This window comes from Phalaenopsis equestris, unplaced genomic scaffold (genome assembly GCF_001263595.1).
Source record: "Phalaenopsis equestris unplaced genomic scaffold, ASM126359v1 Scaffold000392, whole genome shotgun sequence".
In the NCBI taxonomy this organism is placed as follows: Eukaryota; Viridiplantae; Streptophyta; class Magnoliopsida; order Asparagales; family Orchidaceae; genus Phalaenopsis; species Phalaenopsis equestris.
In genome coordinates, this window is record NW_018164834.1 from 710,434 (window position 1) to 736,015 (window position 25,582).

General features: G+C 33.7%; 2 protein-coding genes and 1 long non-coding RNA gene across 4 annotated transcripts in view; 1 reads left to right on the forward strand and 2 right to left on the reverse strand.

The window, feature by feature from the left end:
* Positions 1 to 1,913: 1,913 nt before the first annotated feature.
* On the reverse strand, positions 1,914 to 21,690 carry LOC110026693. Its single transcript, XM_020727742.1, is given in 21 exon segments — positions 1,914 to 2,007; positions 2,092 to 2,270; positions 2,954 to 3,192; positions 3,550 to 3,618; positions 3,696 to 3,756; positions 4,081 to 4,556; positions 4,976 to 5,602; positions 7,474 to 7,749; positions 8,345 to 8,536; positions 9,867 to 9,977; positions 10,700 to 10,981; positions 11,072 to 11,123; positions 11,683 to 11,821; positions 11,824 to 11,852; positions 12,768 to 12,833; positions 13,180 to 13,440; positions 13,788 to 14,309; positions 14,405 to 14,455; positions 20,009 to 20,088; positions 21,318 to 21,376; positions 21,379 to 21,690. Coding segments are annotated over 19 exon segments (3,609 nt in total). The 5' UTR covers positions 21,554 to 21,690; the 3' UTR covers positions 1,914 to 2,007; positions 2,092 to 2,270; positions 2,954 to 3,111.
* LOC110026695 lies at positions 11,940 to 25,529 on the forward strand. The gene is made up of 3 exons (XR_002294241.1): positions 11,940 to 11,960; positions 23,288 to 23,292; positions 25,453 to 25,529. It is a non-coding gene; the product is annotated as an uncharacterized LOC110026695 (long non-coding RNA).
* The window catches only part of LOC110026694 (serine carboxypeptidase-like), a 29,210-nt gene continuing 29,067 nt past the window's right edge, over positions 25,440 to 25,582 (reverse strand). Inside the window, exon 9 of one of the 2 annotated variants that reach the window (XM_020727743.1) lies at positions 25,440 to 25,582. In XM_020727743.1, the coding sequence (XP_020583402.1) occupies positions 25,460 to 25,582 (123 nt within the window). In that variant the 3' untranslated portion in view covers positions 25,440 to 25,459. The other variant, XM_020727744.1, reaches the window with a different exon arrangement.

A 25,582-nucleotide genomic window follows, 5' to 3' on the forward strand; every position in this document is an offset into this window, starting at 1 on the left:
TTAACTTAATAATCAGTCCCATTTCTCTAATATTAAATAAATCCCAATCTAACTACATACCTATATATAATGTCAACCAAATCCCAAGTAGCCCATCGAAGCCATGGCTTTCTTCTTCCTTTCCCTCATCACTGTGCTCTGCAAAACCCTCCTACACCATCACCCCTTGCTAGTCTATGCGGCCACATGGTCAATTCTCGTCGCTGCGGGCGCCCGCCTCTGTTGCACCGGAGGTTGCCTTCGTGTGGACTATCACCTCGTCCCCCTTCGTCGGCGAGTGCGGCGGTGCAGCAGTTCGACTCCTACTGGATGCGCCGCCCGGCGAAATCATCTGTATCCCGACCAAGCTTTTTGGCCACACCAGCATTGACTTTCTCGTGCCACCAATCTTCGCTGCCACCATCATTGCTTGCGCAGCCTATGTTGTTCGAGCAATTGGATTGTGGGAGGCTGAGGATGATGGAGGTTGATCTCCACTTCATGGCTTTTAGTAAATTGTAAATAATCTCCCTAATAAGCACAGAACATCATTTTATGCAACTTTGTTTGAAAAATGAAAATTAGGGAACACTTTATGATATCAGTGGCAATTTTACATGGTTTATATAACTCTTCTTAAATTATAATGTATTTTGTTAAATTTTAATTTCTACAACTTTTTTAATTTCAAGATTCAGTTCTGATTTTGATTCAAATTACTTCTGACAATAAATTTTATAAATTTATGTCAAGTTATGAAAAAAATAAATAAATAAAATTTAAATACCAATTATTACAATGATTTAATTTTAGTAAAATACTTTGTCAAAATTAATTCAAATTTTATGAATTTTAGATGGGACTCCCAATACCTACTATCAAGTTAAATTAATGAGTAAGGTGTCAAAATAATCACCCTGGCCATTTACATTAGATTATTAATAATCCTCATATTTTTTTATAAATTGATGCTGAAATAGCTTCATGAAAAGCTATTAGAACTAAAATATCAAGAACCCTTTTGACACTTTACTCTTAAATTAATCAACATAAAGTTAAAACTAATACAATGAAAATAGAGAGATGGAAAAGATTGGAATTCATCAGATACATCTAAGTTAAAAGCTGTAACAAACGAATTAAAAGTCATCATATTTATAAAATGCTAATTAAAAAAATTATTTCCAGGATAAAACTTTAAACTCTTTCACCAATGAGAAACAAAATTAATTTGTTTCACTTTCCATTTATAATCTTTAATTGCAATATTTAACAAATCATATATAAAGCAATTATACAATTAGCACTCTTACGGAATAAATAATAAAGGAACATTTACATGCCGCCCAAATTACCCATGCATTTGCATATCTATCACATAGACATTTACAACAAATTTCCCCATTTTCTTTATATTTTTCTATGCACAATTATTATATATTTACGTATCTACATCCAAAGTGTTTGCGCACCATAAACCTATGCATCAAAAGGTGTATTTCACTTTCATTACTTGTGATATTTTCGAGTGAAGTTAAAACATTTGAGAGGCGTGCATGTAAATATGAATATTCATGTGTTGATATGTAAATAAATGCGAATTATTTGATATATATGAAAATGACCCTTTTTCTAATTAAGCCACATATGACATCACAGGTAATAAACACAAATTCTTCAGATAACGAATAAACACAAATTCTAATATTAATCATGAAATTCTACAGACATAAACAATAAATATTAACAAAAAAAATTTCAAGCTCATAGTTCACCAAATTATAAATAAAAACAAATAAATAAATTCAATAATAAATATATTAAAAAAAAAAAACAGGAAATACACAATCTAGTTATTTGTTGCCTCACCACTTCGTGGGGGGGTTTTTTCCACCCCCCCCTATACAAAATTTATTTGAAACCACCCAAAAAAAAAAAAAAAAAAAAAAAAAAAGACTCAGCTGAACCTTGGTTTGTTATCCTCATCACGACTACAAAACTGAGGCAGTGCGGAAGACTATGACTAACCTGTAAATGAAAAGAATTGGGATTCATAACGGCTATATAACGATTATAACTAAATTTAAGTTGCTCAAAATGATGATTTAATACCTGAAAAATAAATATATTACATAAAAAAAATCATCCTTTTCTTCGGATTGCAACGGGCGGGAGAAAACAATCAAACAAATCAACGAATAAAATTACTAACACGTCCAACTATACATTGCTGTACTTGTGCTGCGCAGCATTTGTCCAGCCAATTACTAATTTACAAATCTATATTATACCTGCAAAAAAGATTAAAAATAAAAAGAATTGGATAAAGAGAAATCGAGTATGGAACTTTGCTCCAGATCTGAAAATATTTGGCTCGATGCAGATGTTAATGCAATGATGCTCCTAACTATAGCATTTGGACACTGTCAATATGGTTTGGTTCAGCCAAAACTAGCAAGCCTTCTTATATCATACTTTGAAGATATTAGAGGATTTACATACATATCACTGAGACACTAAATTCCTATGTATTTACATACATAACACCTAAACTTCAATATTTACACATGTGACACTTTGCCTATGCATGAGAAGTTGCATCTCACTTCTTAAAATTTAAAATAGTGATATTTTTAATGTGGTATAAAAAATTTGTTTTGTACAAATGTAAGAATAAAGTATTAAGAGCTTGGGGGTATGAATCTAAATGCTCCGTGATATTTTTAGGCGGAGATGTGCATATCTATGGGATATAATAAGCTCAAACAAAGTGACTAGGGAGCATTGCTTCGTAAAGTTATGCTGATAATATGCTTTTGTAACATTATGTGAAATAAAATCATCATATTCTCGCATAAAATTATGAGCTCTTATATGACTCTAGTTCTTACACTCGTAAAATAAATAGCAAGGGTGTGTGCTTTTCATATCAATCAAAATCATTCTTTTTGAAAAATTAAGTAGGAAGTTTTACCGGTTATGAACTCTACTCTGCCGTTCGCCATGACACTCAATAGACACACTGCTCTCATAAACAATCGGGCAACGGCATTCGTCGTCAAATAAATAGCGGGAAGCCGGCCTTGAATTTTGGCTACTTAAACAAAGCTTTTCTCTGTAACAAAGTCAGATCTACCCTGCAGGTTCATTCCCTAGCTGGAGGATGCCACGCATTTGGAGGTAAGGGTTCTCCAACAGTTTTTCATTGTTGCACTGGATGGTAGAAACAAGCATAATATGTTCATAATTTAAAGCATCCCATGCCAAAAGAGTAAAAATGAATTTAGGGGCATTTACATACAATAGCACATAAATCTTATGTATTAACATATCTCGAATGTAAACTTTCATATTTAGATAGTATTTCAATGCTTTAAATCTATGCATGAAAAAATATATTTCACTTTTAAAACGTGATAATAATGTTATTTTATATGTGATATCAAAGATTTGAGTGCTATGTGTGTAAATATAAGAGTTTAGGTGTGAGATATGTAAATACAAAAGAAATGCGTGCCATGTATATAATTCCCCCATGAATTAAATGCAACAAGCTCGAGGAATACTAACTTGCTGCGCCTTGATTATGAGAGACTGAAGCATGCGCTGGTAATTTTCAGGCTCTTCAGTCATCATTCTCTGTAAAGCAAAAATCAAACATAAAGTACCGAGTTGTAAATTATTATTGATTCACTGTCGAAAGAATTATGACATACCTTCAGAAGGAATGATGCCGAACAAAATGCAACTCTGGAGTCTGTATCGTCCAGTAGTTCCCTACCAATTTACATACAAATCAAAATCAATACAGCTTTAGGACTAGAAAAAATAAAAAATGCAAATGAGAAAAATGTCAAAAAGGTCCCCCGACTTTCGGCAAAAAGATATTTCAGTCCCAAAGTCTATAAAAGTGTTAATTTATTCCGCAAACTATTTTAATGGGGGCTAAATTAATCCTCATTGAAAACTATTTCAGCCCAAATTAAAAGAGTGTGCTGACTAATTTGACATTTTTATAGACTCTGGGATTAAAATAATCATATGCAATAGCCCGTAATATTTTGACACTTTATCAAATACAAACCATTACAGAGAAATCACCTGAAGAACTCTTCGCCTTCGACTTCCCGAAATGCTGCAGAATCAGCGGAACATTTACCAATCAAAAGCAGGAGTAGGGCGGCTCGGATGTCTGATGTAGCACCGGGAACATTCGCTCTGCCCTCGCTGCCAACGGCAACACCGAGTGCAATGTCGTCAGTCACCGCTCCGGCAAGTTGTATTAATGGCCAGTAGAACAGTGATGCGGGAACTTGGGCAACCAGCTGCATGGGAACAATGGCATGTCCGCGCAAAACGAGTGCGGCCATCGACACGGTTTCATGACTAATGGTTAAACCTTGACTCAAAGACTTGTCGATGTGAATTTTTTGTGGTTTGGGCGAACTTGGAAATAAGTCTGAGTTGCCTTTTTGAGTTTGACGAGTAACAGGATTTTCGAGGCAATTGTTGTGCCCAGTTGTATCATTTGCGGCAGGTAGTCTCAGACATAATTGAGAAAAAAGGATATCACACATCTGTCAGAAGAGTCCAGATAAACCGTCAAATTGTGCTACTGAACAAGAAACATAGAATTAATAATCCAAGCCAATTAAGCATGCAATAAGTAAAAAAAAATCAATGAATAGCATAAGGAATAATAATTTTTTACTGAATAATTTCCTAACAGATCCTATGTTTGACTTCACGGGGCAAAGTATGGTTAATAATATGATACTTAATGTTAAAAGAGTTTTTTTTTTTTTTTTTTGAGAAAAAATGCTCCCTATATATTTTGTTATATCGAAAATACATTTCCTTCATGCTCCAAACTAAATAATGCAATATGGCTAAATTAAAAAAAAAAACAGCACGGCTAAATTAACAAAAAAAAACACGGCTACAGTTGAAATATTATAAATTAAAAGAATTAATACCAAAATCTCGTTTTTCATACCTTCAAGATATTGAGGTGGTCAGTCTCATTTACTAAAACTACCAGTGCTAGCGATAAAGCACAACTCATTACATCTATAACAGCATTTGCTTTGCGAATCAAGATTTGATTGTGATTGACGATTTTATCCTCAAAATTTACGGCCTGCAACTCATCTTCATCCAAAAGCAATTTGCATCGCATTAAAAACCTTTCCAAGACGAAAAGAAAACCCCTTCGAATGAAATTATGTTTTGATTTCAGAAGGCCGCACATGATAATTATAGACAATGGAACAGCTGAAGATGTTATTATATCCTGGCCTCCAGCAACTCTAAAATGCTGCTTAAAATTTTCAATATTAGCCCATATGCTCCTTCCTTTTACTTTGCTGATTTCTAAGATCAACAATTCAATTAGCCATATATATCCATGATGACGATATGCAGCCCTTTCTGAATGTAGAAGAGAGTGTAATGTAGCCCAAGAAAGCTCAGTTCTCAAGCCGATCTCCGTTTCTCCAAGTTCGTCTAAAGCAGAACTTGACAGGTAAGATTTTGTCAATTCTAGCATATGATCGAACTCATTGTCAAGATGAGTAAATGCGCTCATGGTAGCATCAAGTTCCGTGATGATTTTTTCAGTAATCTGAAAGATAAATTATAAATTACAAAAGTATCCATAAAAAAGGTATGTGACATAAAGAGTAGGAAAAAAATGAGACATCCAATAGTTATTGGGAAGTTCAAATTTTTTAGGAAAGGGAAGGTGAATTCCTACAAAAAGTGTACTAAGGAAATATAAGTGTATAGCATTTGATGATTTATATGATGGTTGGGTAAAATTACAACAAAAAAAGTGATAGATAAAATAATTAAAAATAAAAGATAGAAGATCAAAAGGCATTGATCAACTTAAACGAATTAGAAGTGAACATAACAATGTCCTAGTTAAAAACTAAGACAACAATAAATAAATTATATTGCGAAACAATCAAATTAAAATTTTAAAAATAAAAACTTTTTAGAAAATAACATAGTGAATAAACTTATAAAGCATAGCCAGACTAATCAAACAAGTGAACTCAAGCTGACTCATATGGAGATGAATAAAAGTAGAAGTTAAAGTCCATATTAGACCCCATTTGAAAATTATAGGGGATGTTTGGGTGCAAGTAGGATAATAAGTTAAATAATATTTAATAAATCCCGTAAATCAGGATTTATCAAATCTAAATATTATTAAATATGAAATTGTGTTTGGTTCGATTAAGCTTAAATCAATTTGATGTGGTTGGCATAACTATGTGAAATTTTTTTTTCCCTGTGCTAAATCCATTAAATCCAACTAATAAGTGGATTTAATAAATTCGGATTTAACTAACGGAACAAGCAAAAATTGGATTTAACTTAATGACGGATTTATCTAACCTATTTATGGTGTTTGGGTAGATTTATGTTAAATATAATTTAAGTCCTGCTAAAAGTACGATGCAAACAACCCCATAGAGCTATGGAATATATTGGAACGGTTAGGTTGACAAATCTAACGAGTGCATGTTGAAAATTATAAAGAATGTCAAATAAATGGATAAAGAAATTTCATACCGATATTTAAGAAAGAAACATGCGCATCTATAGAATTAGGGAAATCATGATTTTGAAGTATGAGGAAGTAATGAAATAGACTTGCAAAAAACGGGTCAATATCTGAAAATTCATTTGGATTTAAGCCTGAAGATCTACAATGAAAGTGTTTTTTTTGTAATAAGGCAATTAATAGAAACATATAGGAAATTAAGAAATGATCTTCATAGAGTCACAATATTTATTATTAAAAAAAAAAAAAAAAAAAAAAAAGCATCATAATGGATCTGATGAATATACATTAAGAAAGGCGTATTTCAAAAGTATAATGAGTTCTTAATAAAATGTATGATAAGCGTATTGAATAACACCCATAAAAAAATTTGAGTATCCCCAGAGTTTGGATCTGTAGTAGGATTGCATTAATAATGAATGTTAAATCTATAATCATCTATAAACTTCTCACAAATCATCAACATTATTATTACCATTAGCCTAATTCCAACTATATAGAGTCAACTCTATAAATCTTCATTTCCCATCTGACCTTTATGAGTGCCAAATAAGTTGTTTTACCAAACCGATCATTTTTTCTACTAATTCCCTCAACACTAATTTGACAACATGTGATCTTGTTGTAATTTTCTATCATTTATTGTATATATCCAAATCACTTAAATCTATTACTATCTTACCTTTAATTGAATAGAAACTCACTATCTTATTGTTGTATTTTACAGAGTTGTAGCTCAAACCACAAATTCGTATTTAAACGTGTAGACCTGCACACTACCAGTAGGTTCATATAAAAATATGAATATACACATTCTCACAAACAGACATGTTCGTCAAAGAGTGTGACTTATTTAAGAATATATATGTATGACAAATAATCCATAAAATAAATAAATAAATAACACAACAGATGTGTACCAGATCAAGATGCTCATGATTTGGTGATTTAGACAAAGCCCCAAAAATGGATTTCTTTAAAATCTGTCCAATACCTTCCACGCCATATTTAACGGCAATGTAAAAGGCTTCAGGAGCATTGGCAAGATTAAGCATGGAAGAAACCGGCTGAACCTCATCAAAAGCATAAGCAGAAGTTCCAGAAATTAAGCGTGCCTCATTTATCTGATGCAGTGCATAATCAAAAAGGACCAAAAAGAGATTCCTCTTTTCTTCCTTCGATCTGGCCTGTGAATACTGCAAATTGGAACTAAATAAGTACAATACAATTTATGCAAATATTTGAAGTAATTACTCAAAATAATATATATAATGATAATATAAACTATCAACTAATCAAATACTTCATCAAGAAATTACAATGAAAAAGTTATGGAATAATAGTTACCCAAACCAAATCAAGAAACATTTGGCTGTTTAAAATTATTTAGAGGACCCCTATACGATAACTACAAATAAATTTTTCCTCAGACATGACCTGATGATAGAAATACTTTCAGTAAAAAAGAGAAAATTGAAGAAGCATTTTCTATTAATCTTGTACCAATAATTTGGGGATAGGATTTATAAATTAGAATATTCAAGGTGCAATACCCTTCTAATGGAGCTCATGATCAATTTTATCCCAGCATTATCAATTCTTAATAAATTTGTGTTCGTGTTAAAATAATTCTCCTAGAAACTACATAGTAACTCGCTTTCTAACTGAGAATGAAATTAAATTAAGCAATGAACCAAATTATAAGTAATGCGTATAAAGAAGAAACTAAAGAATAACAGCTAAATATAATTTTTGCACGAGACATAAATAATATCCAGGTTGAAAACAAACCTCCAGGCAGATGAAGTCAATCCCTCCAAGTAAAGCAAACTGTTCGACAAGTAATGTGTGATTATCTACTAAAGCTTCTTGAGATCCATCCAAAGTCCGGTATAACATATTTGTCAACATACAAATAAGCTTTTTGTGAACTATTTCTGCCCATGAATGCTCTCTGCTAATTTCAAGAAGGATCTTAATAACCTGCGGTACCAAAAAGTAGCAGTGAAAAAAAAGAGGATAGCAAGACTATAAGAGAATTGCATGCATAATCATAGATTAGAAAACATACAAATAACTTGCTGTAGCCATCGGAGTGAATAAAAAATTTTAACGTTGATTTACGTGAAAAGTTCATCTTGGTTATGGAAATTTTCCTCATTAGTGATTTAAACGAAATAAAAAGCTTCTGAAGTCTCAATAATTATATATGTCCACTTGATGCAAAATGGCTCAAGATTAAGTGGATCTATGCAAAAAAATCCCAGAAGACACTAATGCCATGAAAACAAATTGTTGCAAAACCAATACAGTTTAAGTGAAAGGAATAAAAAGGAAAAAATCATTAAAAAAACTAAAATAAAAAGCATTCGAAAAGAAGACAAGGATGATCAATTTCATGATATGATCAGCAGATAATAACAAGCATAGAAAACTAGTAATTTGTTAGTAGCCGGAAGAAAAAAGCAAAAACACGGCATTGGATAAGCCTTTATGGATTTTCTAGTCTTAATCTTTATCTTTTGTTTCAATTAAGGTGTTTACTTTGGATTAGTTTAGTCCACTTCTTAATAACCACCGTAACAATATAAGGGCTTCTCATGTGACAATAAAACCTATAGACAACTAAACAAACGAACAATAAAGACATGTTACCTTCACCGCAACAAATTCCAAGCTTCATTGACTCTCCCAATGAGACCTTGAATTTCTAGTATAACCATCCTCCTTGATTCCTTATTCTCTTTCTATTTTTTTATGTTGGCCTTCTTTTTCTTATCTGAACGCTTTAGGGTTGAGTACACCAATTTTCTTTTCCATTCATTCCAAGAAATGATAAATCTATCTTGTGACTTGATCCATAAAATCCTATCATTGTTATCTCTGATGTACCCATTTTCCTTTTGAGTCTCTACACATTAATTTCATCTACTATTCCTATAGGGTATCTTCTTCATTAATTATATATGTATAAACGAACAAAATTATTTTTCATTATCTATTTTCAATAAAGGCTTCTCTCATCTTTCCTTTACTACAATCATATCTCATCCTTCTTAGCTTTATTGCACATCTATCTTAATATTTTCATTAAACCTAAAATTAAATGCATATTATATTTTGAAAAATAACCAGAAAAAAAAAGTTTCAGGTCAGAAGCATCTGAAAACAACCATCAGAACAAGATCAGCCGTAAGAATATTCACTAAACATGAATTACATACATTGAACCAACTGCAAAAAGTTTATATTAATAATATCAGATTAATGCATGAATTAAAATTCAGAAAAAAGAATGTAGAAAAAATCTTACCCGTATATCAAGGCCATCCAACCGGCTTCTCAATATATTTCCTCTGTCACAGACAAAGTAAAATAAACAGCTCAAAGCAGATGCCCAGACAATTTCCTCCTTTTCTTCTGTCTGCAATTTGAAGCATTAACTTATAAAGCCATTTTGCATAGGAAAATATGGGATTGCCGCAAAACTAGAAATGTGTGACAATCTTGCAAACTGTAATACAAAAAAATTAAGGAAATTATTGTTGAAATAATGGAGACATTAACCATCTCCTATTCATCAAGAAATCTACTCAATCTCGATTCTGTTTTATCTCTACAGATTCAAGTGGAAAATGACTACACAAGAATAAACTAAAGACTAAAGTGCCAAATAGTCCCCTGACTATTTAGATGGGGTCAATTAGTCCCAGAGTATATAAAAAAGTCTCATTATAGCCCCCAGACTCTTTATATGAGCTGAAACAATCCCAAGGGAGGACTATTTTAGCCCCCTTTAAAATAATTTGGGGGACTAAATCAACACTTTTATGGATTCCGGGACTAAAATGGCCCCCGACAAAAGTCAGAGACCGGGACCCTTCTGACACTTTTCTCATAAACTATAATAATATGAAATGTAATCATGTGAGAAACAAATCAAGTTGCGCAGATCAATAGTTATCTCCTCAGCTAAACAAAACATGAAATATAGCATTAAACAAACAGTGTATCATCCTCATAATTGCCTGCACTTGGCTTTAGAAAATTATATTGAGAAAATAATTTCCAGATGTGCAGATAACCAGTTTCATGGAGAACAACTTCCAAGTAAATTGTTAGATTAATAGCAACGAGGTTAAATACCAGTACGAGTAGCTGAAGAACCTCAAACAGAATGGCTAAAAGCCATCGCTCGAATTTTTCAACAGCTGAAACCATTTTTTGATGTATGGTAACATCAGCACTGATATTTCCCACTGCTCCTTGGTCTTCATTGCTTAAGCATGGTTCTTCCGAAACCTCTTCTTCCACAATTGGTGGGGTGTCATCTAGTACAGGCTCCAACAAATGTGCATGAACACCGAGATTTAGAAGTAAATCGAAAACCCGGATCCTGGACGTCACCGTTTGAGAAGTAAGCATATCCTGAGACAATACAGTGGAAAATGAGGCATTTGACTAGATGATTTTAATAAAGTAAACGAATCAATTTTTTTTTTTAAGAAAATGAAGCACCTCTAGCAATAAAAGAGTGAAAGGAGCAGCAGATGCACAATCCATCACATACCTACAAAATAAAAGCAACACTTATCCCTTGAACTGCAAAAAAAAAAAAAAGGAGAAGTTTCTGAGCCACAAACAGAATGATAAAAATATTGCGATAAAATCTAACATAAGGCAACAGAAAAACTTCTCAAAATTTTAATTCAAACAAAAACCATTCCCATATCCTGAAAAAATTATAAAAATGAGAACTTCTTCTAATTTATAACAAAAGAAACAGCAGCTACTTAAAAACACTTCTTAAAGCACATTCTGCAATAAGAAATTAGTGAACCTCGTTAATCTCACATTGAGAGATATTAAGTTAGAGATGGAGCTCAGCAAATACAGCATTAAACGAATAAAACAATAAGAATAGATGCATTTACATACATACCACCCAATTCTTATGTATTCACAAATCTAACACCTAAACTTTATTTTTTTATATTTATACCACCCAAAACTTTCATATCACACCAAATATACCACCATTGCTGTCATATCTAAATCACTAAAAACAAATTAACAAGAAGCATAGGAGATATTATGAGATGATGCATGATTAGGTCTAGGAAACATACATGTCAATAACAAGTTTTAAGAGGACACTAATGGCAACTTCTGCAACAGGCCGTGCATTATGCTTAGCCAGAGGAGACGACATAGTCAGATTACCAGGCGTCAAAGAGGTTTCTGAGCAAGCTTCAGCAATGACTTCTCAGCAGGATTTAACCGCAGAGGCTGCTGCTCACTGATACATAAAATATAATCGTTAGGGAATCCAATTATCCCTTAGAAATACTACCGGCCAATTAAGAGAGAGAGAAAGAGAGAAAGAGAGAAAGAGACAGAGAGAGAGGTTTAAAAGAAAAAAGTAATAATGTCTAGGAAATATGCATTGTAATTGCCTAATTCATTAACATAGAAAGAGGAAAATACATTAGATTGACAATAATTGTGAAGTTGAAATTGTAATCATAATTTATGGCTGACAGATAAAAGACTTACATAAATAGCACACAATTCTTATGCATTTACATATATCACATCTAAATTTCATATTTACAAGCATAACTGTCAAATCTTTAATATTACATAAAAAATAGCACTGTTACCGCCTTTTAAAAGTGAAATATATCTTTTCATGCATATATATTTAAAGCACCAAAGTGCTATTGTAGGTAAATATGAAAGTTTAGGTGTGAGATATGAAAATACAAAAGAATTGGGTGCTAAGTATGTAAATTAACATTGTAAACATTTATCAATGTTGACTCCATGAAATACATGAACCCTTTCATGCAACTAAAATTTCATATCGATTAAAAAATAATGCAACATAATCCAATATATTGTAAAAATTTATCAATATTCCGTTTTGGCCAAGCGTAGTTCCTCTTTGTGAAGTCACTCTTGCCTATTAATGAAAGCAAATGCATTATCCAAAAATTGCCAAAGAGATTTCAAGAACTAGCAGCTAGTTTGACTTCTATGAAACAAAAAAAGAAGATATTATTCATATTTTTTCAATATTGAATGGCCAGAATGTCTAACACGGATAGTGTTAAATAGCAAAACCTGTCCAAAAAAATCATTGCTATTACATTGAGATCTAAGTAAACGATAACACTCTTATTCTAAAATATTACACAATTACATTCCATACCTGTAATGCCTGTACTGAAAAAGGGGGTGTGGTCGTGGATGGAATGTGCTTGTCGATACCTTTTCCCTGGACAAGAAAATTCACATCCACATAAGCAAATTCTGCGATATATGATCATTCATTCTAAAATTTTTCAATTTCAATGATCCACAACTTTTCCAGACTTCATTTATCACACAAAAATATTCTCACATCACCCTTTATTGGGGGTAATTATGCAATTCCCAGAAAGAGATCTTATATCATAAGAAAAAAAGGACAAAAGCAAGTCAAGTGAGTGAAGTTATGATGTATCCAAAAAAATATATAAGATTCAAAGCTACTAAATCTTCATAACTTACCGTATAAATGCAAATAACAACAAAATCAAAATGCCAAAAGCAATAACTTTATTGAGGATGGAAAACCATACCAGACTTGATGAGGTCCACCTTTCATACGCTTGGAGGCAGCGATTGCTTTAAGATGGCTCTCGACAAAACCAAAATTCGTACTTTCTGTGGCCGACAAAGGCGACAGAGGCCTCAAAAGCTGGCCAACATCAGGCATATTCTGAGAAATAGGATATTTTGACGACATCTCATTTAATTTCGCCTCTTTGTTGTCGATAAGAAGAGCTGCAGCACCAACTTCAATAAAACCATGTCTATGGAGACCAGTAGTCTTCAAGGGACTGCCACCATTGGCAAAGTAAATTCCAAGCAATCTTACGAAATTCAGAAATATTAAAGGCATTTACATGCATGCCACCCAATTCTTATGTATTTACATATCTAATACCTAAACTTTCCTTTCACATTCATTATACGAACCAAATCTATCACACCAAACATCCTACCATTTAAACTTTAAAAAACTAAAATACACCTTTCCATGCATGGGTAAGGCAGTATATAGGCTAAAAGTGAAGTATAGGTGTTATATATGTAAATTCATAGGAATTGAGTGGTCTGTATGTAAATCTTCCAAAATGTTGTTGAAAGGAAAAGACATGAACTCAAATAACAAAAAGAGAGGTACCTTTCTCTCATCAAATAAGCTGATTGGTTTTCTCTATGGCTAGACAATCGCCATGAAATGAGGTCAGAGTTAATGTACTTGTCACTATTGTCATTATCTTTATCAAGGTCTGAGATTTTCATCAAAGATTGTAAGGAAGTTTCTTTTCTTTGAGGAGAATCTGCGCTGGTAGCAACTTCAGAGTTTAGATGAGCAGTAAAAGATTTAGACAAGAACGATGATAGAGAGGGTAGTGCTTGTTTTCCAGAGGTTGAAGAAGGTCCAGAGGTTAATGGCTGAAATGATAATTTAGGAAGCTGCTGCGCCACTAAGGAACGCACATAATTCAAGGATTTTACAAGAGAAGCCGAGGCAAAACTGGAAGCAGGTAGCAATGAGGGTAAAGTGTTTGAAGATGTCCTAGAATTTTGGCTTAATGAGTTAGAACACAATGATACTCGTTTTGAAATAGTTTCACACTCGATAATACAATTCTCGCAGAAACGATCAACCTGCCGTAACATTTGCGCCTTTGGCACATATCTGCCACAGAGAAAAAAAAAATACAATAAATACCATGAAATAAACTAGTACTTATCAGGACTTCACAAATGCAAAATTTCATAAGGATAACTTACCTCAGAAGATAGTGTTTTAGTAAAGTGATGCAGCGTGGGACAACTGCTGGGCTGAAAAAAAAACATCTTTTTATGAGAGAAAGAAAATCCTTTGGGATCATTCATAATCTTAGAGACTAAAAAAATTGAAAATGCACAAGCATGCCTTACACAATAGTGAACTATAATCTCAAAAACTAGATAGGTTTTGAAAACTTAAATTTGCATCCAAAATGTTTTCTAAATGCATAAATTTATAATCGTGTAATAAAGGCCCAATTTGTTTAAAAAAATTGTATTTAAGGCAGGTGTCTCTCAGGATTAAGAAAACTGAGTCAAAATAACATATTTCAAAACTCAAGCATGTAACCCAAAAGAGCAATTTTTTCTAAAAATGGAAAAATGTAATGGCCCAAAACTTTTCTTCTGCATGAATGTGTGCTGCGTGGCTGTGCATTTGTAAGCTCATTTCTATGTGCCTGTAAGAGATCGAAAAATAGGGAGAGAAAAAAATGTATAAGAAATAAAGTAAAATTTGGCCTCAAGACCAACAAACGCCCCAAGAAGTGTATGCGTGTACTATATATATATATATATATATATAAATATATATATATATTGTTATTTGGAAGTTTAAGTTGTTGGGGTTTAGAAACAAGCGGTTAAAATTGCTGGTTTCCCTGTCTTTAAAGTTTGAATGTGTAGGATGTCCAGTTTTGATTACATTTTATGGTCTTTTGGTGATTTCTTGTAATTCGGTTTTGGAATTTGTGAATTTTAAGGCAAAGGTGTTCTTTGAGATCCTATAAGATCCTTTAAGGCAAAGGTGTTTTTCTTGGGCTTAATGTGTAACTTAAGTATTTATCAACAAGCATAATCAATGTGATACAGGAGCTAACCTAAACCAATGATACTAAAACGAAATATTATTGCTAAATTCAAAATAGGGTAATACAGTCACATAAACAAAAATAGAAATAGCAACAAACTCGACACAAACACAACTAAAAGAGTATTCCAAAAGGATGATGATCGGTTAAGCGCGGTCGGTGGTTGTCAGAGTAAGGGTTAGGTATGGTAAAAGGTTGACGTATCAAATAACAGCAGGTTGGCTACTCCTCGACACCAACAGTGATGGAGAAAGGGGCCGCAACAAAACAAAGTTAGTTGGGGGCGGCTGGGGCGGACAACAGTAAAGGAGGACGGATGGTAACTGAATTAGGAGAGGCAATAGTAGGTGGGAACGAAGGATTGGGAGGTAGGGAAGATGGAAGTTGATCTGTAAGGTGGTACCAAAGTGGAACTGTAGAAAAATAGCCAAGGAAGGCTGTTTCTGGATGGCTACAACAAGCACGGCGACAGCAGCGGCGGAGGGAAGGATGCGGCAGAAGGGGAAGTCAATGATAGTCACCATCTCAGAACGAGATATAATCGGAGCATCACTCACCCTTGGATACAACACTTAAAAAAAATGAAAACATCGACGGCCATCTAGATAAAAAGAAGTACGAAAACTAAACGTAAGACATCAAGAACACAAACTAAAACCCAAGGATAACTAGGAGCGGGCATTCTATAACTCCTGTGTGCACGTCAGTATCGCAGGAGGGACACTCGCGTCATGTGATTGTAACTGCATCAAAGAATCCCCACGTCACAATACCGCGGTAGGGGAGTTTCGACCTCATTCGTCGAAGCTTCTGTGTCCTCGTAATATAAATTCATGTCGGCCATGTTTAAAGGTGGAGTTAATGTAACTTTCCTATAAGTCAATCATATAGTTGTTATCTTTCCAAAGCATATCCTGATAGAATAAGTATCCATCATCTTTTGGCACGATCTAAACTGGACTTGCATATCGACATAAATTTTCATAAAGTAACTCCAAACTCATTAACCTGTAATTTGCACCTTCCATTCCCTGCACTCGGTAGAGTGCATCTGATAAACAAATTCGTCTAGACGAACTAACTCTGGATTGAATTTGTGGCAGACTGGGCAAGTCTCAATAGCAACCACTTGGGAGAGACATCTTCTTCTCTGGAAGAACCTAGATCCCATCATAGAGATGTTCTTTCCCGCCAAGAGCCTAAGATGATTTCTAAAGCTACATGTCATCCCTTCTGTCTAACTATCGGTCGATAGGTACATTGTTGAATTGAATTTAATACCCAAATGACTTCATATGGTCTTCCAGAAATAACTCAAAATTTTTTTATCTTTGATATGTCGAACTTCCCTCAATAGGGGCAACTCTGGAGGTAGGCTAGATATCTGAAAATTAAGAAATTCTCTTACCTGAGGTTGCCCCGTGTCTGGTATCGACTCCTCGAACTCATGACCCTATTGAACATCCAATGTCAGTTCAGTTGATGCTCCTTTTAACACCTGCAAACAAAAAAATTTTAGGCACCACAAACTCATACTTTGCATGAACACTACCCTCGGACTCAATCTCTTTTAGAAAAACAACTGTTAATCTTGTTTGAGTGTCTCTCATGGGCTCAACTTAAATTACATGCATTTCTCCCTCATCAATTAGCAGATGTACTCATTTGTTTCATCACTTTGTCCGTTGTCTATTGTACATTGTCCAATTTTTTTACTGTTTCATGCTCAGTGAAATAAACCGCACTCTTGTTTGAGCAATCTGATGCACTGAGCCCATAACAGTGGCGTTTGACGCACTTTTTGGTTGTGACAGATTTGATAATGTTGGTTGGCTTCACCTGCTCTCCACTACAAATAAGTTTCTCCTTAGGCGGGGTCAGGTTGGATGTTCCCCTAACTAATTGACCTTGGAATTGAACTTTGTATATAAGCTGTGACGGTCACTCGGTGATGTCACCTTGAGATCAAGTCCTATATTTAATGAACTGGTAGGTACTTGCGCTGCATCTTTCATTTCATTTTGGACCAGGTAGTTACTTTATTTTTCCCTTCCCGTCAGCATAGGCGCTTAAATTTTTTCTACCACAACAACCATCTATTTTTAACTTAGTGGCGGCTAACTATACCATTCTGTCAGGTGAGATATCCCGGTAGTCAAAGACACATTTCACTGCCTAGAGCCACTCCATAAACTAGTCTGGATCCATGTGACTGTCAAGATATGGCAAGTCACCCTCCACTCCAAAATTTTGGCTTCTCCTATGATATTCCATGTCAAATCTCCGCGGAATTAATTCTTCATCAGTGAAAACTGCTCTGTGAAAGGGATTTACTTCATCCTTTCGATCTGACGAATCACCGTTGTGGCTATGTGACCCTACCTAATTCTCTCTTCTCGAAGGTGGCAAGCCTCTGTTGCATCTGAAGAATTTCCCTAGAAAATTCTTGAACATCTCTTTGTAAATTTCTCACATAAATGGTACTGTGTCATTTCTTCCCGATCAGGTTTCCGACAATTGTATCATTGGTGGTGTGGCTAGAGTTTAGGTTTGGAGGGGTAGAAGCGTATGTAGGGATGACTTGAGTGGAAATGAGAAAGAGAGACTGATTTGACAACCCTAAGATAGGAATAGGGTTAGGCAAGCTCTGATACCAAAGGATGGTGATAACAGAGTTAACCCAAATCATAATAAAAAAATCAAATATTATTGCTAAATTTAAAATAGAGAAATAAAATAACACAAATGAAAATAGAAATAGAAACGGACTCGACACAAATACAACTAAGATCGTATCCTAAAGGGATGGTGGTCGGTTAAAAAGGATGAAAGGGGGGTTGATGGTTGGCAAAGCTAGGGTTAGAGATGGATGAGTGGTCGGTGGTTGGCGGAGCAAGAGGTAGGGACGATAAGGGGCTGCAGATCAAAGTACAATAGGTTGGTTATTCTTGAATAGAGACAGTCATGGAAAAAGGGGTTGTGACATGATAGGGTCGGTTGGGGTGGACAGTAGCAATGGATGAAGGATGCTAGTAGGATTAGGCGAGACAATAATAAGTGGGAGCGAGGGATTAGGAGGCAATAACAAGTGGAAGATGGACTGGAATGGGGCAGAAAAGTGTGTGGCGGAAGGTGAAGTCGAGGATAGTCACCACCTCGAAAAGAGATACAGTCAGAGCACAAATCACTCTTAGATATAGCTCTAGAAGGGAAATTTGGAGCCACCGATAGCTATCTCGACAGGAAACATATGAAACTAAACCTAAAATCTCAGGAACCTAAATATATAACCCTAAGATAACTACAAGTTGGTTCTTCTATTGAAAAGAGGCACCAACCCATTTGGAAGAGCCAACTGACTCCCCCAGAGCTTGAACTGAATCGGTCCCAACATTCTCCAACTCATGCATCTGTGTTAGTGTCGTGGGAGGGATGCCTGCATCGCTTGACTGTTGTTGCGTCAAAAAAGACCCGCGTCACAATGACTCTATTTATCATTCTTGGATATAAAAATAATAAGGAAAAATTAGATACATAGCACCCAATTCTTATGGATTTACATAACTCACACCCAAAGTTTCATTTTTACACACATAGTGTTTTACCAATGGATAAAAAGATGAATTTGACTATTAAAAGATGATAATGAGTGCTACTTTTCACATGATGTTTGTAATTATGAAAGTTTTGGTGTGAGATAAATAAATATGAAATTTTGGGTGCTATGTACGTAAAAGCCCCAAATAATTATGGTAAGAATGCCATTGATATTTTGGCATTTAACATCATTCAATAAAACTTGTTTATGAACTCTACAGCATGGTAATCATATTTTATTACTTATCTTTTCTAATAATTCATGACATAAGATTTTAATCTAAGTTGATGTCGTGACTTCTATTGTTATAATAATGTTTTGATAATGATAACATTTTCTTGATCATATTGCACATCCAATGTCTTATAGTTTATACCTTAAACCATAGAATTTTCCCATTGAGCTTTCCAACTGAACTTACATTTTTCTCTCTCAATAAATCCCACCAAGTTGATTAGTGAATCATCATCACAAGATCAGAATTATTAGCATTATGATATTCATTGAGGTCAGCCCTCAGGTATTGGTTACTTCAACATTTAACTTATTTGTTTCACACATTTGTGTTAGATTTTAATTTTACTCTTCCAAATATAGTTGTTTTCTTTCTTTCCATTAAATAATATGATATTTCAGTTTAATTTGAAGATAGATTCATTACCTATATCGTACAGTTATATACTTGCGCTTTTAAGAGTAAATTCCTTTCTATTAAACATAAAACCATTTTACATCTCCTAAACTTTGAAAAATTATCTACCGAGTTGAAATGGTATCCATTCATCATATCCCATAATGTCAGTGTTAGGGTGTGACATCATATCCTGTTATTTACAAAAAAGACATCAAAATGAAGTTACATAAATACCATTCTCAATGAAGTGCATGAAACATTATAAAATAGGCCTTCATCAAAAGCATGCAATTATAGAGTCATTAACAAAAATAATTTATTTTCTATAGCAACAGCTGCCAGCATGTGTAATGCAGAAAAAATGATTTAATCGTTAACAAGTATGCAAAATAATGACACAAAATAAAGGAAGAGAAATGGAAAGAAAATTTAACATTTATAAGAAATTAAAAACATGCTTTAAGGAGCATCAGATAGTTGATGTCAAAAAACCTTATAAGTACCTTCGATCTCTCTCTGCAAGGGCATGCTCTAAGAGTACATTGTAAGCCATATCAACAGTTGCTGGGTTAGCTAGAAAATCCTGTAAGAGAAAAGGTAATATCATGTGATATAATCATCTAGCATTCATATTACATGTTTCTAAAAAAAATAAAATCTGAGGCCTGAGGATGGCCATTATTCATTTGTTTAGCTTCTCATTGACCCGGACAAGTTTTTAAGAATCTTAATACAAAGTTTTCAGATTAGAAAAGATTAAGTTTGGGAAATCCACAACTTGGCTGCTGAAATTTTAGTGAAGTGTACCATTTCTTTAGGTGTCACAAATGACTGAACTTAGGAAAAACCCAAATATAAGCCACTCAGATGACTTAGAAGTTAATTTGTAAAATTTATGGAATTAGAAGTCCGCCAAGATTTCAATTTTCATCATGTTGGCTCCAAAAGATTAATCACATAAAACTGGTAACTCAGTACATACCCAGTAAGATTCATATAGAAATTAGAAACCAGAACGAATCAATGATCAAGTGTGTGTGTTCCCTTAAATATTTCATTTTTAGAAACTTAAGATCACCAATCCCAATCCTATCAAGAAATTAATGTATGCCAAATGTACACAAAATTAGAAAAGAATGCAATAATAAAATCATTTCCCAAGCCAAAAACAAGTACTTAAATGAGATCCTCCAACATATTTGACCAGATAATTCTATAATACCCTGTATAGCATTCAATGTATACTCGAAGAACAAATTTGGACATTGTATTTTAACAAGTTTAATCTTTTCGCTTCACTACAAAGGTTCCAATTAATTTCATGGTTCATATAATTGCATTTACTTCTCCTTTTTAAGTTTGTAGTTTGCTACTGCCGCAGAAGGGAAAAAAAAACACTGCGTTTATTGAATCATTTAGTTGCCTCAAGGAAAATTAAAGAAAAAAAAAAGAGTTATCCAAAATTGTTTGGATGAGTTATCCATATTCGATCTATAAATTTTCATTACATGTGTCACCCTCTTACTAGTGAACTTAAATAAACATGCATTTGCATTTCTTAGGACATTACAGCAGAAGACATCTTCCAGGAGGCAACATAGCCACTCAAAGACGAGCACTAGAAAGCCTCAAGTTTCAACCTAAATTCCAAGATGGCATCCGCAAACTATAAATTGCCTTTCCACTCAATCCCAACTCGAGACCTACAGCCCGACAAACAGAACTCCACATTCCACATTCCGACCAACTCCTACGATCTGCAACCAGAACATTCAGAGACGAATCTAAAATGAAGAAAAGAGGTAAACGAACCCGAAGAATCCTAGCGGCTTCGGATGAAAACAATGATGGATTGCCGTGGAGATTAGGGACGGTGGAAGGCATTCCGCCACGGCTCGCCGGAGCGGCTCCGGTGGCTTCTTGGACACCGTCGAGGGTTTCCGCTGCTTCTGCGCCAGCACGCCATAAAACTTCAAGCTTGCTGGGCTCCTCGAAGGGCTACAACTTAGGGCTTTCTTCGAGCCCTGCGGCGGCTCATCCACGGACATCTCTTCTCTTTATTCTTCAATAAATACCTGATCTTTACCCTCTCTTTCTCCTCTGCTCTTCTCGCGCTCTACATGGGTTAAGCGCGACGAGAGAGAAGATCAGAAATGGGGAGATTTGTTGGAATCGCAGAGCTGTACAAATCCTTGCATCCTGTGGCTACATGCTTGAACAAAAAAAAAAAGATTTACATGCATACCCTCAATACTTAATATATATATATATTATAATTTAGGCATGAATAGTCGTATTCTAATTCTTAGAAAGTTAAATTTAAAAATGATGGTCATTTTTATCTTATATGGTGGATTTGGGTGGTATAAATATAAAAATTAAAAGTTAGATATTTGATATGCAAATTCATAGACATTGGGTGGTATGTATGTAAATGCCCCAAAAAAAATTCTATGGGAAGGATCTCTCATATCCAGCTGTCCGAAGAGTCTTTTATTACGAACCAGGTAGATTAAGGAAATTCCACAAAAGACCTTCCAGCATATGACGTCATGTCGTCGGTTTCTTCTGAAAAAAAAATATTCTTTGTTGATTATTTAATATTTTTTAAACCGTCTGTGGACTGCAATTATTAGGAACAGTGGGAAATTTAGTATGTTTAGATTATGTGAAACATATAACCATTAAAAATCAATTTATAAGTGGTGGATAATTATATAAAGACCACCCGAAATATTGATAATTACAAATTAATTATCTAATTTCTTTTTTTAAGTATTGAACTGATGTATTTTCATGTGTCAATTAAATTATTTAGAATTTCATAAAAATTTAAAAAATTGGGTTAGGCTTTTACCATAAATTTTGATATTTTAATAGAAATTTAAAAAATGGATACAATTGGGTTAGGCTTTTACCATAAATTTTGATATTTGAGTAAAAATTTAAAAAATGGATAAGTGTTGCCGTTGTAAATAACAAGTTTTGGATGGTCTGTATGTAATTGCCCCTTAAAATATATAGATGAAAGGTTATAATTAAGTGAATTTTGTGAATTTCAGCTTAATAAATTTATAAACCATTAGTTGACTCTTGATTCACCATTAGACAAATTTGAATCTCTTAAAATTATTAATATGTGTATATATATGGGGAATTTGGATGCATTGCCCCTATTTCTTGCTTTAATAATTAGATATATAAACATCTAAATTTTTAAATTATATATAGCACTTTAATATTAACTTATTTGAACTTAAATGCATGCATTTATGCATTTTTTTATGTGATTTAGACATTAGGGTGACATATGAATAAAATAAAAATCAAATTAATACATGTAAAGTTTCATAAAATTTTAACAAAGCATGTGTAAGTCCCCATGTTCTTAATGTTAGAGTTGGATTGTTCACTAGTATGAAAGGAATTTATCATCTTATTTTTGAATGAAATTTTTGCACGCCCTCTTAAAAGATGAGATTTTCTATATGAAAGATTTGAGAAGGAAAGAAAATTGAGTTATAGCCCAATTAAAAAAATCATGCTAGTATTAATCAAGTTACACAAAGAAAAATACTCATTATAATTGGATGGCACATTAGAAAAATATAATAGATATTATGTATGATTGATATCCCATGTGAGGAAGTATGTAAGTTAATGGCACCCGTCAGATGATAGATAACTAGTAGTATTGAGAACCAAGTAGTAGTAATGCAACGATGATGAATTAGATAAGTCTCTCTTTTAATAACAGGTAAAGTTAGGTAATCTATAAGAAGAGATGGTAATCATTAAGAAACATTATCATGATTGTGGGGAGAGAAAGTGAAACTTCATTAGTGAACTACAATAAATTAGAGAAAATTCATTTCAAACAATCTTGTTGTGGCATCCAATTGATAGAGAGATGAAAAAAACATAGTTAAAGGGGGTACTCCATCACAAAGGCATCCAATTGCTCTTTTCCCATGCTTGCTTGCAAGTGAATCTACCTCAGTTGACAAGTTTTTCTTGAATATGGCGGGCAAGCATGTCTTAAGTATAATAAGCTTTACCCCTTCATTAGTGGCTCAAGATACGGTGCTCCAATAATCATATGTCAAAAGACTACACATAGCATGTTGTTGTTGTGACATGATCGTGTTTATGATTGGAAGAATAACATACTCATGGTTGTTATTCTTTTGGTACAAACAATGTTCTTTTGCAAGCAAGTTGAAATATCCTAGATAACCATGCAAATAATAACCTAGCCATGACTATTTGAGTAGTCCGGAGCTCTGCAGGATCCCTGATAAGAATGTAATAACTCCATACAACAATGGCTGGTCAACAAAGGCTAGAATTTTACCCTTCTATGTAACTAACTTATAATCATGAAAATAGTTATATGGGCTTACTAAAAGAAATTTAAAAAGTTTGTTACTTGATCATGACAACCATATATTTTGGTTATTGTAACTACTACACTGTTTAACATCAACTATCTATGCTAACTACTCGATAACCAGCATGACCTAATTAAAGTTTCTCCAAAATAAGCATGTCAACCTCATAGTCCTCATTTTATGTGCTTGTTATTAGGATTGAATTTCAATATACTCATTTTTAAAGCAAACATATCAAGCATAAGATGTCATTTAAAGCTAAGGGCACTGCACAATCATCTCCCCATCAAGATTTGACTCTCATATGTTACGCTTGGATCTTGCTTTCGATTTTATTCAAATATGCTTTTTTACTCTCGTGACACAGAATTCAAGTGATCAATTCCTACATTTTTCTCCTCCTTTTCTAAGATTGGAAAAGATCACTTTGTGAGATAGTAACCCTTTCTCTAGTGATTTAAACGGCAAATATTCTCTATTATTCCTCGTGCTCCCCTAATCCTCATCACCAGTATGCATCAATGTCAACTCTAGTGCCATTATGATGATAAGACTTAGGAGGTTAAAGAGGGAGGATGTAGAAACCTCTGAGGATTAATCTAAAAGCTCAATCAAATATCTCAAATAGAATTTAGACGCATTCATCTTCATCATGATCAATTCAACCTCTTCCGACACTAATATTGATGTCAACAACACACTCTTTGATACAATTGATGATAAGCCTTCAACTTGTATCAATCCTACCAATATCAATGATATAAAGGCATGCACATTGTCACTATTCCCACATTTAACCTATGCATTTTCCTCACATCCATACAAGAAAATACCAAGATTGTGATGGCATCTATTAATAAATTTGGAAGAAAGGGATAAAGAGTCAAAGTTGTAGAAGGATGCATCCACAAGCTATTAACTTTGGCTTAAAATACACACTATAATGGTTTTTTATGCAAGAGGAAAGTGTAATACCTCGATCAACATGCCCAGTTATTATCTTAAACAAGTTGATTATTATTTTATATTATATAATATTCACACATATAATTACAAGAAAAAAAGAAATTAAATTATTTCAACTAAACTAGAACTTCATTTTGTGGCTACCCTTCCCAAAATTGTCACATAATATATCTTCTTTTTCACATATTGCTTCTATTTATGTAGCCTTGTATGAAGGACTTTTATACAACTCAAAGTATTAAAATCATCTTTACTATAGTGAACATCTCAACACAAAACACTAATTATATTCCAAAATTTTAAAATTTTAGTGCATTCAGTCATAGCAATTTATGAGTTTAATATCATCACCTTCACATCAATTATAAACAAAAAGTTGCAGCTCACATTTAGGTTCGACTAATTATTTAGCAAAATAATAAGGAAATTAACAGCCGCATTCCATGACCAAACTTAGCAGTATAATTATTAAAACTTCATTTGGTACGGTTTAATTTATAATTAAAGATATTGGGTTTACAAAAAGAATATGCTAAGCCAAAATATCATTTTTGCACGTGTATCATTATATATATATAATATATATATAGTATAAAGCTACATCTCATCAGAAGCATAAGAGCTGTGTTCCTCTACAAGCTTCCCTTGGGTCCACCTCTTCAACATCTCCAGGGCTGCCTTGGGCTGGTCCATTGGAACCATGTGTCCCGCATTAAGAAT